This window comes from Vitis vinifera, chromosome 12, assembly GCF_030704535.1.
Source record: "Vitis vinifera cultivar Pinot Noir 40024 chromosome 12, ASM3070453v1".
Lineage (NCBI taxonomy): Eukaryota > Viridiplantae > Streptophyta > Magnoliopsida > Vitales > Vitaceae > Vitis > Vitis vinifera.
Window position 1 is genome coordinate 15054211 of NC_081816.1, and position 20726 is coordinate 15074936.

Below are 20726 nucleotides of genomic sequence, written 5' to 3' on the forward strand. Positions count from 1 at the left end.
GAAATTATTATGCACATATTTTATGAGGTCTTGCAAAATTAGAAAAAACTATAAGAAAACTAATGTGAACAAAAATTTGTATTAAAGTAATTAATTGTGAGGTACAATCTCAATGTTAATATTTTTTACAAAAGAATATTTTCCCTTTAATTCTTTCGCTTTGATCACGATTTGAAATCAAAGAACAAAAGTATTTTCTTGATTTTGAAGATCGGTCGAGGGCTTAAAGTGGTTTTTTCTCGAATGAACTTATTGAATGGTAAAAAACACGTGTATGATACTTTTTGTTCGTTTCTCGAACTTGCAAGGAGATTTTGTAAAACTTTTTTTCTTTGTGAAGCTTTTTTTCTCGTGTGAAGTCGTTTTGCCAATCCCCTTCATTGAAAGAAGTCACCATTTTTATAAGTAAGATTAAAGAATTAAATTTGGAATCCTTAAGATTTGATTGCTTAATTTAAAAGATTTCTTTCCTTAATTTTGTTCAACAACTTGTCTCATTTATTACGAAAATTTTCCAACAAGAGAATTACTTATTTATTTATATTCTTTTTCCATTTCCATTGTAAGATTTGTTTCTTTTGGTTAGGAATTTTGCCAACAAGAGAATATTTATTTCTAATTCTCTTTTGACTTCCATTGGAAGATTGGATTTTATTTGTAAGACTTAATTTTGTAACCTTCCAAATTTTGTCACATGTCACCCTTTTGCAAGCATGCCTCGTGTTCAATGTGTATGATTCACTACTTGTCGAGTCCGAATTTTGTTGAACTAAGGAGTCACATTTTCGAACACTAATTTAGTGGTAATTTACTTCACTAAATTTTTTTTGTCTAAAGTTGGATTACGAAAATGAGTATTACATACATTGATATGAAAATATAGTGATTATGACATTTGAGAACCTTTTCATTTGAATGATGTGAATTACATTGTGTAAATTTTTAACTAAGGTAGGTTGGATGTAAATTTTTTTTTACTTGAGGTGTGTCGAGCTTCTAATTGAAGGTAAATTTATTAAAACTTATTGATTAATATTAGTGCATTGCTTTATTTAGTTCATCTTGAATATTTTATTTATTTATTTATTTATTTAAGTAGTTTTAGTAGAGCCTATAAGTTGGAATACATTGACAAAACTTGATCCCACTAGAAAGATAGCTTCATGTCTTCATGCCCTTTCTATCAAATGGCACTCAATATGAGGCTTGACCTTATTCTATGTTTGAAATAGTTGGTGGTTACAAAATTTGAGGACAAGTGAACTATTACCTTAGATCACTAGTTAATTAATCTTATGGTAGAGACAAGTACTAGTTTAATGGTAAGAGAAATCTTTAAAATTAGCCTAACAACTAAATTTGTATTATTGAACTTCAAATTTTTGTGTGATTTTGAAGCCGGTCTTGGAAATCGTTATTTTCTTATGTGGTTTGATAGTTTTCTCATTTGATTGATTGAAAATTTAATGAAAATTTGTTAGTTTGTATTCCAACTACTTTTAGCTATTCAAAAAATTTTAAAAAGAATTTAATGGGTATTTTCTTAACTTGTACTTTCTTTGAGCACATTTAACGATATATACTTTAGCTTAGGTTAATTGCAATAATGTATAAAAATTGTCTTTATAAATGGTAGAGTAGATTCAATATGATAAATTATTTTATTGAGAAGAGAATTATAAACTAATATATTCTTTTAACTCAAATTATTTCTCTATGGTACGTAGTAATGTTGTATGCAAACCAAAACTGTCAATAATTCTATATATATATATATATTGATACATAAACAAATATATATATATATACTCAAGTAAATCTAGTAGGAAACATTTAGCATGATAATTGAAAAAAAAAAAACATACATATTTTGTGGTGGGATTAGTCCCATGATAGCAATATTATTTTGGAATATCCATCTAAAACATTATTATTATAGTGGTTTCTAAAATATGCTCACAATGAATCATGTCTTAATAACTCAAATATTCAAAGGAAGATTAATCTTTAATTAACATACTTTATACCATTTCTAGACTACAGAAATTTAATTTGAACATCAAGTTAGTTAGCAACCATATTATGAGAATTCTTAAAACCATGAAAAGTCTCAACTTTGGATTTCAACAAGTGAAACCAAATGGCCCAAGAAAAGTGGTCAATAAGAATATAATAGTTAAAACTATATTGTAAGAATAACTTAGGGTTAAACCCCACAAACTAAATTAAGTGAGAAAAATTTAGGTTCCCCCCCCCCCCCCCCCCCCCCTTTTTTTTTTTTTTTTTTTACTTTTTGTTGGAAGTAACTTAATCTTAGATTTTAAATTGTTTTTTTTATTTTTTATTTTTTACTTTTTGTAAACTTATTACTTATTTTAAAAATTTTTAAATGAATAAAAAAAAGTTACAATATTTGATTTTTTTTAATGCTAAAAATAATTTATTAGTTTTTCTTTACTTTTTAAAACTTAATAAAAATAACATATTAAAAAAAAACAACTTAATATTTAACATTATTAAGTACTATTTAGTTTTAAGTTTTACTTAAAATTAAATAAAAAAAAATCAAATACCTTTGTAAACTTAGATACTAAAAAAAAAAATATCAAATGAAGATGGGCCTATTTAAAATTTAACAAGCCTCCCAAGTATAAGACTCGAGTGCATAGAAAGAAAAAAATAGTTACGAATGATGACTCAATTGCTTATTTTGAAAATGACTATTAATACTTATGTAAAAGCTTTCTTTGCCCATTCAAACAAGTGAGCAAGTATAAATTATAAGAATGCATGTTGATCTTTTTCCCATGGTACAATCCTTAAATACTGTGGATATATGAAGTAGGATAATTGCTAAAGAAATTGATTTTATCTTGACTAAGAACAAGAAAAGGAACAACATTTGCATTGGTCAACATTCTCTAATTTATCTGTTTTGTAGTTTATGGCGCTAGAATTGATTACTCAAATATTGATGGATCATGATTAAAAAAGCAAAGAGAGCAAGACTTAGAAAATGACTTGTGAGATAAATAGAGGAACAAGAATGAAAGATTCAAGAATAATAGATTAAGATTCAAACATTTAGTACTTGAATTTTAGATTTATCAAACTAAGGGTTAGATGAGTATGACAAATCGAACATCAGTAAAGGTTGTCCTTAAAATTTATTCTCCTTACTAAAAATACTATGAAAAACTATTAGATATTTTTTTATAATCTCTTTTTTTCGGACCATTAGGAAATAGCAAACAAATGATCTCCAAAAAAATCTAATTAAATTTCTTTACTACTATTTTAAATGACCAATTAATCTAAAAGCAAAAATAGTTAAATAATGAATCGACCATATATATATATATATATATATATATATATATATATAACATCCTCCTATCTAACATACTATATAAGAACTCATTGTTGAACTACCAATTTTTCTAAAAGTTTAAATTTACCTCATATACTCGCATATGAAGAGATACCAAATAATTACAAAGGGGGAGAGGAAAAACAAATGGGAGAATCAAATATGCAAATTATGGAGAGGTGAGTCTAAAAAATCAAAACCCTAATAAGAAATTAAAAAAAAAAAAAATCAACGCACGAAATTATGATTTTATGTGGTACAATATCGCAGAGGAGGGAAAAAGAAAAAGAAATTTAATAGTAAGTGTTCATGAAAGAAAATATTAAAAAATAGAGATTGCAAAGAACTTATCTCACTTGAATCATATATGTGAAAGATATCTCAATACAATCCGGTTTTAAATTATATTTTTCAAAGCTAACGCCTTCATATGTAATTTTTCTTTTTTCTTTTTTCCTTTTTTTTTAGGTATAAAGAAAAGAAAAGAAAAGAAAAAAGGTAAATAGATTCCAAGTAAAAAAAATTAAATAAATAGGTATGAGTAAATAAATAAGGAAATCAATACGATCAAAATAGGAAAAAAAAAAAACCGGTAATATTGCAAGTAATTAAACAGAAAATTCAACCTTCTACTTTTCTCTTTGTTCAATATTTTTATTACATGTAAATTAATAAAAGAATTAGAATTAATCAATTAACCAAATCAACTACCAACAAATAGCATGTTAAACATACATGAAGAACTAATGAATTGGAGAAAGCAACAAATCGCCCCTCATTTCTGAATATTCCGAGCCCTCATTCTACTTCCCCATGTTATCCCCTGTTGAGCCATTCTGTAGTCGGACCTTCTCTTCAACCCTGTAATTTGATTTTCCCATATCTTCGTTGTAGTGTCCGTCCTCAATGGTTGCCTAAAATCGATCAAACCCAAGTCATAATCATAGTGCATTCGCAGAACGGGATCAGAGAGGGTCTTGTAAGCTGCATTCAGCTGAACAAACATCCTTGTTGATTCTTCCTTCATGGAAGGATCACAAACATCAGGGTGATATTGTAGACTCATCCTTCTGTAAGCTCTCTTTATCTCATCAACGCCTGCATTATCAGGACTCAAATGAAGCAGCTTGTAGTAGTTGGGACTCTCATTTCCGCAGGCCAACCTGGCTGCTGATCTTGCACTGCATGAAACCGAGACAAACCTTCGATGGTTATCGGCGAGTGGACGACGAATAATGGGTGGTTTTACAGTGTTGAGGCGTGAGGTCAGAGAAATATCCATGGGTCAAGTGGCTCAGAATGTGGGTGGAGTAGAGGGTGTATATACGGACGGAGGAAAGCACAGGGGGATGTATGTGAAGTAGAAGACAAGCCGACCCAAGACTGGCTGCTTTTTGAATTCAATATTGTGGGCGGAGAAGAGCAACGGCAACACCCAAGCTTTACGCGTTTTCTCTTTGGTATACATCGACATGGGGTGGACCTTTTTGAATTCATTAGCTTCATCCATGCTTCTATGTGTATTACAAAATGAAGGGTGGGTAGCTTTCTGTTGAGGTCAATTTTTCAAAATGATTGATTTTAATTAAATTAAATTTATAGTCCATTAAAATTTATGTATTTATTGACATAAATTAAGAGTACATTTAGTAATGATTCTACAAAATGTTTTTAGTCTTTCTGACATTTGAACAATAAATTTTTTTATAATTTGGAGTAAAAATTGATTGTATATTTCTCTCCATATTATCATAAGTTCCAAATCAACATTATCATACTATATCTTAAGAATAAAATAAAAACAATTATAGGTTTGTGGGTTTGTGGATTATGGAGTCGGCCAATGATTATTGGTTAGAGGTAATTGTACTGAGTTAGCTCACTAATAAAATAGGTTTAATTTTCATCAATTAAACACGTTAATAGCCCAAAAGTCAAATTGAAAATTTCTATTTTTCCCAAATAATCTAATAAATTTAAAACTCTCTCTCTCTCTTATCATTTTTTAAAGACTCATGGAATGATAAAGGAAGCAACCCACATTCCTTCCTTTATCATTTTTTAAAGACTCATGGAATAGTAACGCAAGCAACCCATTTTTTAAAGACTCATGGAATGATAAAGCAAGCAACCCACATTCCTTTATCATTTTGTAAATACTCATGGAATGGTAAAGCCTCATGGAATGTTAAAGCAAGCAACCCACATTCCTTTATCATTTTTTAAAGACTTATGGAATGGTAAAGCAAGCCATGAATATCGGAAAAAGAATAGGGTCATAATATAGTGCCAAATGGTATATTTTTGGTATCATAATCAAAATACAACACCAAGTAAGATGTTATATAACATTTTCAAGTCTAATTTATTTATATTTGATCTAAATTTCATCATATATATATATATATATATATCAAACAATTTGGATTTAGAATTTGGTACTTTAACATTTTTCAAAAAGAAAATTAATAAAATTAACAAGGGGCAAATCATCACTTGCCGCCTAAGAAAATAGTAAGCAATATTTCATCGAGCCATTCAAATAAAATAATGGTTAACCTACCCTGAAGAAGTGGCTCAATTGAAAAACATTGCTAGGCCGTCTTCCAAGAAAACTATATCATATATGTTTTAAAATATTTCTTCATGTCATTGTTCATACCATATCCTTCAATTGTATAACATCAAGAACTTTGTATTATCAGAAGATGTTACTATCCAAAAGAAAAAAAAAGGGCTTAAAAACAACAAATCAATTCACAAGTTGCGGTGTGTCGCCACTAAAGTAATTGCCGAAAGCCTAAGTAAGTGGACCACTTGATTGATAAGACCAATTTATTGTGTTGCTGCAGCCGGCCACAGTGCATTCAAACTTCAGTCAATGGTGCTTTTAGGGGTCCAAAACAACAGCTTAAGGGCTGAGAGTTGATGGAATCAAAACCATTGTTTTTAAAATCAGGGATTGAATTGAAATAGTTATCTATTTATGGTTGAATGGTGGAAACTAGTAGTTATCATAAATAAATATAATTATATCAATATTTTAAATCTGACTAAATAAAATAAATACAATATTTAAATGTGAAAATATAAATTGAGAATGAAAAAAACAAAAAATCTAATAGCTTAACTTTTCTTATATATCGGAAGTTATTGTTGAAATCCAAAAGAGATCTAAAAAGAAAAAGAGAGACTGAAAAAAAAAAATTTAGGATTTCTTATGGATTCTTTTGAGCATAGGTACCACACCATTAGAATTTAAATATGCCTAATAGAAGAAAATAAAAACTAATTTATCCTTACTTCTAAAAAGAAAAAAAATAATTCCAATATAGTAGCTAAATAAATAAATATATAGTAACTAAATATATAATTATGATATAGTAAATAAACATATTAATAACTTTTAACATTCTTCACAAACTCATGATATGATTGCTAGAAGAATCAAGAGTTTGTCAATCAAAAATTGAAAACATGGAAGCACGTGTGACTTGGCAAACAACTTCTCGATCATACTGTTAAGAATATCACTTAATAATCAATCGAGTTTTGTATTGCTTAATCGAAGTAGCAAATACCAAATATCAGTTTCATGCAAAGTAGAAAGTTCCTCAATTATAGTGAAGACCCTAAGAAGAATGTGGGGGAGAAGAATCTATAATCTCAAAAGGTGTTGAAGTAGTCATATAAGGAGAGGAAAGAGCATGACAATAAAAATAAAATATAAAAAAAATACCAATTTCTGCTTGAAAACTATCTATATTATCCAAAAAAAAAAGGATCAATGTGAAAAAGTTCAAATATAAAGACATTATGAGACTTGACAAGATAGAAAAGGTATAGTTGCAAAAAAGAAAACGTAGTAGAAGATATAAAAGTAAAACTATTAAGGAAAGAGAGAAGAAAAAAAAGACACAAAACTAACCCATCAAGGAAAAAGAGATAATAGTCACATAAAACTATCAAGGAAAGGTCAATGAATAAAGATAAAAGAAGACATAAAACTATAGAAGGAGAAATAGAAGAAAAAGAGACAAATGAAATTTTGATTCATATTTAACAAATAGAAACAAATAGAATTTTGCATTCATATCCAACAAATAGATACAAAAAAGTAAAAATAAATAAAAATTGGATTCAAATTGAATAAATAAATAGAGGAAATGCAAAACTAGATTGGGTATACCATCTTTCCAAATGTTCCTAAATCTCCTTGATAGTTTCATACTTTGTCAACTATATGTCTATCAAATTATCAATGGAGTTGTTGATCCAAGTGATAATTTTCAAATTGCTTACTTTCCAAGCATCTAACTATTCTACATATTTTTCATTCATAAGTTTGCATAGAGTCCCAATGATATAACCCCACATTTTTTGCCCTTTAGAAAATTTTTCATCACATAACTCCAACATGAATAATTTTTTCATCCAATTTCACACTAATAGATTAAAAGGAATCATCTTCATTCACCAACTATGACGAATAAACAACCAATAACCAACAAACAAAAGAAAACAAATACAAATAGAAGAAAATGAATACAAAATCAAATACTAGGATCAAATAGTAAATAACGATGCAATCATCCACTATGATATCCCATAATCAAACATGACTAAAAGAATCTATGATCAAATAGATACAAAGTAGTGTATGATATTAAAATATCTTACATGAGATCACAAATCAAAAATCCTGTTAAAGATTGATTTTGCTCTAATACTATGTTAAAATCCAAAAAAGATTCAAAGAGGAAAAAAGAGAAAATAAAAGAAAATAGAAGATTTTTCATTATGAATTTTCTTGAAAATAGGTACAACACCATTAGAATTTAAATATTCCTAATAAAAAAAATAAAGACTAATTTAGCCTTCCTTCTAAAAAGAAAGAAAATAATTTTAACATATTAACTAAATAAATAAATATATAATAATTAAATATATAATTCTAATATAGTAACTAAATATATTAATAACTTCTAATAGTTATATACTTATATATTTTATTATTTTATAATTTCAAAAAATATATATATTATTTTACACATATTATTCATATATTAATTATTATAAACTTTTTTAAAAAACATATTATTTAGTTTATTATTTTGCACATTTAAATAACATTACAATGCTAGCTTGATGTTCTTTTCCTCATTCATAAGACTTGATCCAACTTCAAGATCCAGCAAATTTTTCCTTTTTCTTTGAATCATCCAGCACCCATCCCACATCGGTGTGGGAAAAGGATGAATCGACTCAACTCAACAATCCAACCCTTTTTGGGAAAGTTTTAATTAAGACAATTTTCAATAGTTTATCCAAGACTTTATATCCATGTAAGAATGGATGAAAAAAAAAATCAGAAGTTGTCTTTAAAAAAAAAAACTTAGATATAAATTATTTATATTTTAATATCTACTCATTATTATTATTATTATTATTATTATTAGTAATAGAAAACATGGGATTGCATTTTTCTACCTCTTAGATGTTATTTTTTTTTTCTATTTTATTTATTTATCTTTTCACTCTTTCTATTCACATGGCCTTGGTACTAAGATAATTTTTCTAAGAAAAATAAATACACTCTAGCAGGTTAAAACGGTTTTGCAAGGAAACCGTGCAACCACGAAGGGAGAATCTAGAGAGAGACAGAGATAAATTTCGGGAAGAAGAAAACAGAGAAGGAAAAGAAGAAATACAGAATTGTATTATATTGATCGTTCCAGAGAGCTATTACATGAACAAACATATCTTGCACTACAAGACAAAGAAAGTTATCTCGTTAGTACAGGTATCATCCTATAACTAATCCCCACTAAGTAGATAATCCCCACTAGGTAATATATTATTAGTTCTAACATCCCCTTAAGAGCACGGGTCTTGGCAAAACTGTGAGCTTGCTGCGCAATGCAAGAAGCCTGTGAGTAGGTAGTGCTTTAGTCATTATATCAGCAAGCTAGGATCAAAAGGAGTGAAGTGAACAACCAAGGAGCCATTAGAGACCTTTTCATGAACAAAATGACAGTCAATCTCCACATGTTTTGTCTAAGAATGTAGAATGGGATTAGCAGCAAGGTAAGTGGCATTAATGTTGTCATAGAACAACAATGTTGGAGGAGAAAATGGGATTTTCAAATCATGAAGAAGAGACTCCACCCAAGTTAATTTAGCATTAGCATTAGCTAATCCTCTATACTCAGATTCAGTGCTTAAATGAGAAACCACTTTCTGTTTAGAGGAGCGCTAAGAGACCAAGCTTGAACCAAGTAATGTGCAGTAGCCATTAGTACTCCTCCTATCATCAGGGCATGAGGCCCAATTAGCATCTGTATAACATGTTAAGGAAAGATCTAATGCAGCAGCAATGGAGATTCCATGAGAAATAGTGCAATGTAAATACCGAAGAATCCATTTCACAGCTTGCTAATGCACATCAGTAGGACAATGCATAAATTGACAAAACTTAATAACTGCAAAACAAATATCTAGACAAGTAAGGGTGCAATATTGAAGAGCTCCAACCACACTAAGGTAGAGAGTATGATCTTCAAGAGATTGACCTTCATGAATGGACAATGTATGATCACAAGCCATTGGAGTAGGTAAGGAAGAGTGTACCATAGAAGTTTTAGCTAAAAGATCTGATATGTACTTCGTCTGACTAAAATGCAAAGAATTTTATGTTTGATGAGCTTCAATACCAAGAAAAAAATGGAGATCTCCTAGATCTTTGAGTGCAAACTGAGAATGAAGAGTGGAAATTAGATGAGTTATCAAGTGTGAATCAGTTCCTATGAGCAGTATGCATGTCATCCACATAAATCAGAACAAGCAGCATATTAGCACCAAACTGAAAAATAAACAGAGGAATTAGCTTAAGCCTATTTGAAACCCCAACTAGTCAATGAGGAACTGAGTTTAGTATACCAAGCCCGTGGTGCTTGCTTAAGACCATAAGAGCCTTTTGCAACTTACACACATAAGACGGATTATTTGAGTCAACAAAGCCAGGAGGCTGTACCATAAACACATCTTCTCCTAGGTCACTATGTAGGAAAGCATTATGCACATCCAATTGCTTAACAGGCCAATTCTTAGACATAGCTAAAGTAAGAACAATTTGAATTGTAGTAGGCTTAACTATTGGACTAAAGGTTTCAAAATAATCCTATCTAGCAGTTTGAGAATAGCCATTAGCAACCTAATGAGCCTTATGTCTCTCAAGACTACCATTTGGTTTGAGCTTAACTTTGTATACCCATTTACAGCCAATGGGTTTGCAATTGGGTGGAGCAGGTACAAGAGACCAAGTGTCATTAGCTTACAAGGCATCAAACTCAGCTTGCTTTGCATGTTGCCACATAGACTGTTGAGAAGCTTATTGGTAAGTGGTAAGCTTAGTCAAAATGGAATTGGAGGTAGTTGAAGTGGAGAGGTTATATAATTTGGGCTTATGAATACCATGTTTAGACCCGGTGACCATGGGATGAATGTTGGAGGAAGTAGGAGACTGATGGATGATGGGACATTATGGAGAAATGGATGTATCAGAAGGACACAATGATGAGACAACAGAAGAAGGGAAAACAGAAGAAGAAGGAAGAATGGGAGAATAATCAAAATTAGAAAGGAAGTTGGTGTTGGTAGAAGATGAAGAAGATAAAGGAGCAATAGGAGAAAGTGGTCTAGATTGGAATGATGTAGATGGGGATTGTGGACTGGTGGTAGATGGAAAATAAGAAGTAGAAAAAAAAAAAGGAATAAATGTAGGATAAGAAATACTAGAAGGAGAAGATATGGACCGAAGCTTTTTGAAAGGAAAATCCAATTCATTAAATACATGTCTTGAAACATAGATGTGACTGGTAGAAACATCAAGACACAAGAACCCCTTATGCTGGGAACTGTTGCCCAAAAAAACACACTCAGTTGATCGTGGTTGCAACTTATGAGAGTTATATGATTGAAGACAAGGAAAACATGCAGAACCAAAAAAAATTGAAGAAGTTGTAATTAGGAATTTTCTGAAAAATGATCTCAAAGGGGCTTTTGAAGTTAAATATAGATGTAGGAATCCTATTGATGATATGAACAGCAGACTAAAATGCAAATGGCCAATATGATATAGGTACTCCAGAATGAACTAGCATGTGTCTCATTTCAACAACATGACGATTTTTTCTCTCAACATGCCCATTTTGTTGGGGAGTATAAGGACAAGAGACTTAATGAGAGATACCATGAGAAGCCAAGAAAGTGGAGACAGATCTATACTCCCCTCCCCCAATATGTTTGTAGTGTTTTTATCTTAGCATCAAATTGGTTTTCCACAAGGTGCTTGAATTGAAGAAAAATGGACAACGTCTCATCTTTAGTTTTAAGTAGGTACAACTAGCTAAAACAAGAGTAATCATCAATAAATAGCAAAAAATATCAAACACCACTCACAGAATGAATGGGGAAAGAACCCCAAAGATCAGAATGTATTAACTCAAAAGGAATTTTAGCTCTAGAATTAGAGCTTACAAAGGGAAGCCTGTGGCTTTTAGCAAATTGATAAGAATTACAGAAATCCACATCAAAATGTGTGATACTGGAATTGCAAAGATTTAAAACTCTTTTGACAATCTTGGAATTGGAATGTCCTAAACAATGGTGCCACAAATTTGCTTCTTGAGTGCTGGAGAGGAAGACTTTGGAAAGACTAGATGTAGGAGGGTTTGAAGCTGAAAAGACTTGATAAAGACCATTAACAAGCTGGCCCTATAGAAGAACCTTCTTCGAGACCTGATATTTCATAAGAAAAATGTCAGGATATAATTCCACAAGGTAGTATTATCAACACAGAGTCTGGACACACTTAAAAGATTGTTTGAAAGAGCAGGAGCATGCAAAATGTTATTCAACTTAAAAGGAGAAGAGGAGAAAGATAAAAGAAAATTGCCAGAATGAGATATAGGAATTTTCTTACCATTTCCAACCATAACTTGTTCATTGCTAGTAAATGGAGCAAGATTCTGTATCATGGAGATATCTGGAGTAAAATGATGTGTGGTTCCAGAATCGATGAACCAGGAGGGATCCCTTACAAGAGAAGATGTAGAAAAAGAATTAGGCCCAAGAGAGGATGTTGTGAAGGTAGTATTAAAATTCTTTGGAGATGGAGGTTAATAATGAAGATTTGTTCTGTGGTAGCAAACAAGAGCTATATGGCCAAATTTTCCACAAATTTGACACGATGATTTTGGACAATTCAGGGAATTAACAGGTTCTGATGGCCAATTGGAAATAAGAGGATTTCCTTAAGGCTTACCTACGATACTTGGGTGAAAGGAATTTGTAGCAAAAGTAGGAGGAACAAAGAAATGGGATGGGTGTTTGAAGTGTTTCTTATTATGATGAGAGGCAGTCCACTGAGTCTGAGCAATATGAACTTGAACCTAAACTTTGTTGGCTTGCATAACTGTATGTTGTTGCTCAAGTCAAAACTCGTAGCTCAAAAAAAAACTATGTATCTCCTCCAAATTGGGCAAGTCAGATCGATTATTCACAGAGGTGACAAAAGCATTATACTTAAGAGTCAAGACCATTAAACATATAAATCAATTGATCCTTTCTAGAAACTGGTTCTCCAGTGGCAGTTAAGCTATTATAGAGGCCCTTAATCTTTTGAATATGATCCAAGGCAGACATACCTCCCTTCTTTAAAGACTGAACTTAGGTGCACAACTTAATAAGTCTAGCCATTGAAGCAAAGGCATAGATCTGACCCAATGCTAACCATATTTCAGCAGCATTATATCCCACTATTTGAGTCATGACATTCTCAGATAAAGAGGCATATAACCAACTCATGATAAGTCTATTGTACATTTTCCATAAAGAGTATTCTGGATTGATAATGAGTTGTTGCATATCAAGAAACTTTGAAGGATAGGGGTGGGTGTTATCAAGAAAACCTTCTTGCCCATTTGCAATCACGACATTGAGTAGCTAATTTTTCCATATCAAATAGTCATCTCTGTCAAGCTTAATAGTAAGTGGTTGATTTGAAGATGGAAAAGAGGTTTGAACAAGAGGTAAAGTTTGAGCTTTGATGAGTTGATTTTGGGGATTTGCTTGAACTGATATTTGGGGGATTTGAGCAGTAGAAATATTTGTAGGGTTGATAGAGGGAGTATTCTCATATATATTTCTGTTGGTGGTCATTTGGATCGAATGGAGGAAGCTCTGATACCAAGATAAATTTCAGGAAGAAGAAACAAAGGAAAAGAAGAAAACAGAAGAGGAAAAAAAAAAAAAAAGCAGAATTGTATTCTGTTGATCGTTCTAGAGAGCTGTTATAGGGACAAATATATCTTGCAGTACAAGACAAAGAAAGCTATCTCATTGGTACAAGTGCCATCCTATAACTAATCCCCACTAGGTAATATATTATTAGTTCTAACAGACGGAAATAGCATGTTGATAAAAGGGGTCGTCCCTTCCTGGTTCCCCATTCACATCCCACCGCACCAAAGCCCAAGATGGTGGATTCATCATTTAATAAAACCATTCTCTTTTATTTGGTGGTAATTAATCTCCAAATCCTAGAAAGCATTGGCTGGATAAGAGTGGAGGTCAAAGAAAAAGGGGTTAAGGAAGGCTCATAAGCAGAGAATGAAGGAGATAAGGCAGGGATGCTCTGAAATCTAAAACCCACCAATACTAGAATCCTACGTATATTTGATGAAAACCATAGGAATTAAGCCACAAAAGCATATTGAATTGATTATAAATTATAAAATTGAAATTCGACCATAACCTTCAATCTCAAAGGAATCAAGACAAACAACACGACACATACCATAATCTTTAATCTCAAAGGACTTTTAATAATAAAAAATTCGTACTTGATTGTCAATAATAAAAAAAAAGTATGTGCTTACTTGTTAGAGAAGAAGAAAAATGATGAAGATAAAAGGAGAATACATATTTTTTAGAAAGTTAAACAATATTAGGAAATAGTTATTTCATCGGCCATAGATGCTACTTTCTCTTTCTAAATTTTTATTGTTCCTACATATTTTTTTTTTTTTAACAAAAAAAAGGAATAATTCTTCCTTTTAACCAATCATGCTTCGTTCCCTTTTTCAATTTTTATGCTTCCGAGAATTGTAAAATTCCAAAATTTTCTTATTCTCCCACGGATAGAGATTCTCAATGCCAAAAGTAAACATTCTAAAATAAAATACCAAATATTTATTTATTTATTTATTATCAAATATATATATATATATTAGTATCTTATATAAGTTCTACATTAATTATAAATCATAATTATCTATAGAATAAAATAAAATAAAAGCTAAATCCAAGTAATATTTTTTAAAATAATATATAATAACAAAATATAATGTTTAAAGAAATATTACTACCTTTTCTTGACTCTGTCTTTACAAAATTATCTGGACGGTGGAAGACAAAAGTGAAGAAAACCCTAACCCATAAGGGTATTTATAAAGTTCCTAACTATGCTTAAGTAACTTGAGCCCACATGGGCTTAGGTCACTTAATCTAGTCCAAGTTAATTTCTAATTGATTAATTAATCCAATGAGGCCTACTAATTAATCAATTAGCTCAATCCAAAGACCTTGTTCACTTACCCTTATGCAACCTTGTATAATTACCAAAATGCTCTTATACACAAAAGTGAACCTAGATCTAATCTAACCCTCATAACCCATGTCAACAAGGTATATGAGCTCAAAGCAAGGACCATTGGGATCCATAGGAGTATTAGCTCCCTTAGAATCCAATTATGAAGTTAATTCAACATCTTACTACAGATAATCAACTAAACTCCGGTATCCTATGTAAATAACAACGAAACACTATGTGTTCAAGTCCGTGACCTACTATCCATTGAGTTTAGTCTTCCCATGTACTAGTATATGTAATCTAATAAGGTGAAAACTATTAACCTTTCAAGACTACTTCTACTATCCTTGAGTTACAAATCCTCTTATTGTGTATTCAATTGACATGTCTTAGCTCTCAAAAACCCTATGTCAAGTTCCATTTAACAAATTACTATGGTCATAGTTTCCATGAACACACCTCTTTAATAATGACCCAAACCATAGGGGATATATGATTCACTTACGATCTCACCCGTAGGTCAAAGCCAATACTAACGTTAGCACAAGTTCAATATTCTCTTAAGTTTAAGAGACAATAAAATGAATTAGTTTGGTGAGGTCATGAGTACTACTTGATAGCCTTAAGTTATGACTCATTGTAGGTCTTGTTCAATATGTAATCATATACATTGGTGCACTCACCATAGGAAACCCATCCTAATAACCAAGATCATCCCTTCAATTAGGAGGTGGTGCACTACAACTACTAATGGGTTGCTTAAACCCACAAACCAATTGTGAATAAGTCATCTATTTGAAAGGAACTCGTGACTTGGATCTTCCATGTAACTCCTAATACACCCAAGTCACGTACAATGCAAAAGATGTAAGCCCAATGGGCAACCTTATAAATACCTCCTTAAGGTTTAGGGTTTCCTAATGGGTTTTAATTAGTCGTCTTTCACTTCCAAAGAGAGAGAAAGAAAGAGAGTCAAAGCTTTCTCCCTTTCATTGCTATACTTTTAAGTGTCAAGATTATGGTTCGAGTCATTGAGCAAAAGATATTAGGTATATGAGACCTCCAATTTTTTCAAGCACGTTCTTCATTGCATGGATTTTGATATGGGAACATCCAGGTCACATGTATGAGCACTTTTTCTTTACATCATTATCCTAATATGGTTTTTATTACCATTATTTTTCGCTACATTAGATCTAGAGAGCCTTAGGGATCGATACATACACCCTATGAGATCCAAGGATAGAGAACGGAGTAATATGGGGTTCCCAACAACTGGTATCAGAACCCTAAGGTAGGTTTTAACATGTTAAATTTATTCTATGGTGTGCTAACTCTGTTTTGCAAAGTATATCTATTCATCCCATGGGCCAAAGGGATGAATGAATGTCAACATGATTGTTATAATTATAATTATGTTTGGATTTGTTGATCATTATTGGTTTATTGTCTTCTCTAGATTAGGTTGTACACCTGTTAAAGGGCATAGGATTTTTATTTGATTGTTATAATTGTAATTATGTTTTCTTTAGAAGTACAAGGAGGTAATGTTATTGTGGAGCATAATCTTTCTACAGTGCCCAATTTGATTTTGGGGCTAGTAGGAGTTTGTTGGGATTAAACCCTTAAAAGCAAGACATGATGTAACAAAATTAAACTTAACTGTCTCTTTGCTATCCTTTTGGTGTATTGACATTAATTTGAGCATTCAACATCTATCTCTTACATTGTACATGACTTGTGTGCATTAGGAGTTGCATAGAAGATACATGTCATGGGTTTCTTGTAAGTAAATAAGTTGTCCATAGTTGGTTCATGGATATAGGCAATCCAATAGAGATTGTAATGTAACACCTTCTAATTAGAGGGATGGCTTATCATAGTTGTCGAGATGGGTGTCTCATGGTAAGTGTACTAGTGTATGTGGTGCACAATGGACAAGACCTATGATGCATCATGATGCAAAACTATCAAATGTCATGATTCATTAAGCTAATATACTGCATGTACTCTCAACCTTGAGAGGATATTGATTCTATGTTAAAATTAATAGAAGGCTTTGACTTATGGGTGAGACCCTAAAGTGGTCATATGTCCCTATGGATTAGGTCAATGTTGATGGAGGTTAGTGGCAACAAGTATTCTCAATAGAGGTACCATGATATCTCATGAGATTGAGACAATGTGTCCCCTTAAGTGATCCGAAGACATGTGATCATGAAATCTATTACTATAGTAATTCCTTTAGTGGAAGTTGACATAAGCTCCTTGGAACTAGAGTATGTCAATCAATCACATAATAAGTGGGATTTGTAACTCAATGATTTAAGAGGTAATCTTGATAGATGATAGCACTACCTTGTTAAATTACGGATACCAGTTCATGGAGAGTCTGCATGTAGTGGATAGTAGGTCACGAACATGAACTTTGTCTTCTTTTTATTTACATAAGATACTAGAGTATAGTCAATTATCTTTAGTGGAATGTTGAATCAACTTCAAAATTAGATTCTGAGGTAACCAATACTCCTATGGGTCCTAGTGGTTCTTGCTCTAGGCTCATATACCATGATGGCACATTTTATGAAGGTTGGATTGGTTCTAGGTTCATTCTTGTGCATAAGGAGATTTTGGTAATCACATAAGGTTGTATAAGGGGATAATGAACAAGGTCTCTGAATTGGGCTAATTGATTAATTATATGACCCTATGTGGTTTATTAATCAATTAAGACTCAATTTGGGCTAAATTAAGTGACCCAAGCCTTGATGGGCTCAAGTCACTTAAGTCTAGTGGGTAACTCTATAAATTACCCCTTATGGGTTAGGGTTTCCTAATAACTTTCAGTTAGTCATCTTCCACTTCCAGAAAGAGAGAAAAAAAAAAAAAAAAAAAAAACAAAGCTTCCTCCCTTCCATTGCCTACACTTTGGAGTGTCAAGTTCATGGTTCGAGTCATCAGGTGGAAGATCTTGGGTGTATGAGACCTCTAGATTTTTCAGGCATGTTCTTCATTGCATGGATTTTGATCTAGGAACATCCAGATCACAAGAATGAGCATTTTTTCTCTAAATCATTATCCTAATATGGTTTTTATTGTCATTATTTTTTGTTGCATTAGATCTAAAGAGCCCTAAAGATAGATGCATGCACCTTACAAGATTCAAGGATAGGAAACGAAGTAATTCAAGGTTCTTAACATGTACTTGCTACTACTACCTTGGACCATTTTTAGTCCAATTCCATGCATCATCTTCATTAAAAATGACATCTCTATTGGTCACAGTCTTCTTTGTGAGTGGATTGAATAATTTATATGCTTTGGAAGCTTCACTTATGCTAAGAATGACACACCTTTCACCCTTATCATCAAGCTTCTTTATTTTCTTATCTCGAACATGTGTATAAGCAATGCAACCAAAAATTCTAAAGTGGTCTATTGTTGGTTTCCTCCCACTTCCAGCCTCCTCAAGTGTCATGTTTTGGATTTTAAAAAAAAATATATAGGAATTCTATTCAAAACATGAAAGCTCCATTTACTACCTTAAGCCAAAAAAAAAATAAAAAAAATTGGAATGTTCATTTTGCTTGCAAGCTTCTTACCATGTTTAGTATGGTTCTATTTTTGGTTTCCTCCCACTTCCAACCTCCTCAAGTGTCATGTTTTGGATTTAAAAAAAAAAAGGAATGGTATTCAAAACATGAATGCTCCAATTTACTACCTTAAGCAAAAAAAAAATAAAAATGGAATGTTCCCTTTTGCTTGCAAGCTTCTTACCATGTTTAGTATGGTTCTATTTTTTCTTTCTAATACACCATTTTGTTGAGGTGATTAAGCAATTATAAGTTCCTTTCTAATACCGTGCTTATCATACAAAACTTGAAATTCTTTTGAACAATATTCTCCACCATGATCAGTACGCAAAGTTTTGATGACTCTCCTTATTTGATTTTTCAACTCATTCCTTGAAGATTTTAAATGTACTAAAAGCTTCTGATTTCTCCTGCAAAAAGGATTTTTGACTATAATCATCAATAAAGTAATTAAATATCTTTTACCCCCATTTGAAATTGGATAAACCAAACCAAAAATGACAAAATGAACCAACTCCAGGACATTCTTTGCTCTCCATAACTTTCCTTGTGGGAATTGAGTACAATGTTGTTTTCTAACAATAAATTCTTCACAAACTTGAGACAGAATAGCAATTTAGGGAAGACCTATCATCCATATTCTTTCATTAGAGAGTTGTTAATCTACCAAAATTCAAGTGACCATATCAAAAATGCTAAAGCCATGATGGATCGGTCACCTTAGCCTTTAAGCAAATTTAGACATTTTTTATTTATAATGGAAACAATCTATTTGAACTCATCTAAACAATCACTATTGCTCCTCTTGAAGGGCCATACATCTCATAAGCTCCTTTTTGAATAGTTATGACATAACCTTTTTCTTGTAATCGACCAACACTCAACAAATTACTTTTCAAATCAGGAACATATAAGACTTTAGAGATTGTTTCCATAAAACCATTTTTGGTTTTTATCTTAATGTCAGCCTTTTCTCATAACCTTCACAGTAGAACCATTTGTGACATCTGTAGCACTCTACCTTGAATTTGTCAAATCCTTGATCGCGTCCCTTCCCTTTGCCTTGAAAAATGGATGGATCATTATCATTCTTGTAATTGTGATACTGTCTCCCCTCATCTCTGTTGCCTCGACCTCCTTTACCACTACCACTTCCTCTTCCCTGATCTACTGATCTATTCGATATTAAAGAGTTGTTGTCAGCTAACACCTTTAGAGCTTGCTTCTCTTTGACTTGATTGACAAAAAAATTTTCATGAACAAGAAAAGTTCCTTGCAATTCATCAATTGAAAGTTCATTAAGATCCTTCGATTCCTCAATTAAACAAACAACATTATTAAGTTTCGGAGTTATTGATCGGAGAATGTTCTCTATTATCATTATGTCTATCATCTTCTCACCATGAATCCACATCTTGTTAACAATTGCAATTGTCAGTGAAAAATAATCCATAACCCATTCTCCTTATTTCATTCCAAGTGTTTTGAACTCAGGCCAAAGTGCCTAAAGCTACTGCTTCTTTGTTCTCGTTGATCCCTCATACTTTTTCTTCATAGAATCCTATATTTGCTTGGAGGTTTCTTTGCAAATAATTGTACTTTCCAAGATTCAATGAACAATTTCTTGGAAGAGAATTTTTTGCCTTTAAATCTTTTAGCTTCAATCCTTCTAAATTCGTCCTCTACTTTTGTGTCAATACCACACCAGCTACTGGTTCTTTTATCCCTATGCTAACCACCTGCCAACACTTTTTAGACCTCAGAAAGTTCTCCATGAGCATGCTCCAACGGTCATAGTAACCATCGAAACAAGGAATAGCTAGCTCCACAAAATTATCATAGGCCATCGTTCACTATTGCTACTGTTGCAAAACAAAACAAAGAAACTACTACTACAATTTTGTGTCTCACGAACTCTCTCTCTTTCTCTTGGCTTTCTCAGGCTCACCTTTCTTAACCCACTCTTCTTACTAGGCTTTGATACCACTGTTACCGATTTAAAATATAAACAAACTTCAAAATAGAGGAGACAACTTCAAATATTATTCGTCTTAAAATAGCTTATAAATAGCCATGAAACCACGTTTCTATTGACCCGCTGCAACTACAA

The 20726-nt window shown here is 31.9% G+C and overlaps 1 protein-coding gene across 1 annotated transcript; it reads right to left on the minus strand.

Annotated features, from left to right (window-relative positions):
- Positions 1 to 4145: 4145 nt before the first annotated feature.
- Positions 4146 to 4652, minus strand: LOC100265939 (chaperone protein dnaJ 20, chloroplastic-like). Its single transcript, XM_002262745.1, has one exon. It carries the CDS (start codon positions 4650 to 4652, stop codon positions 4146 to 4148), a length of 507 nt encoding a protein of 168 aa, XP_002262781.1.
- Positions 4653 to 20726: the final 16074 nt, after the last annotated feature.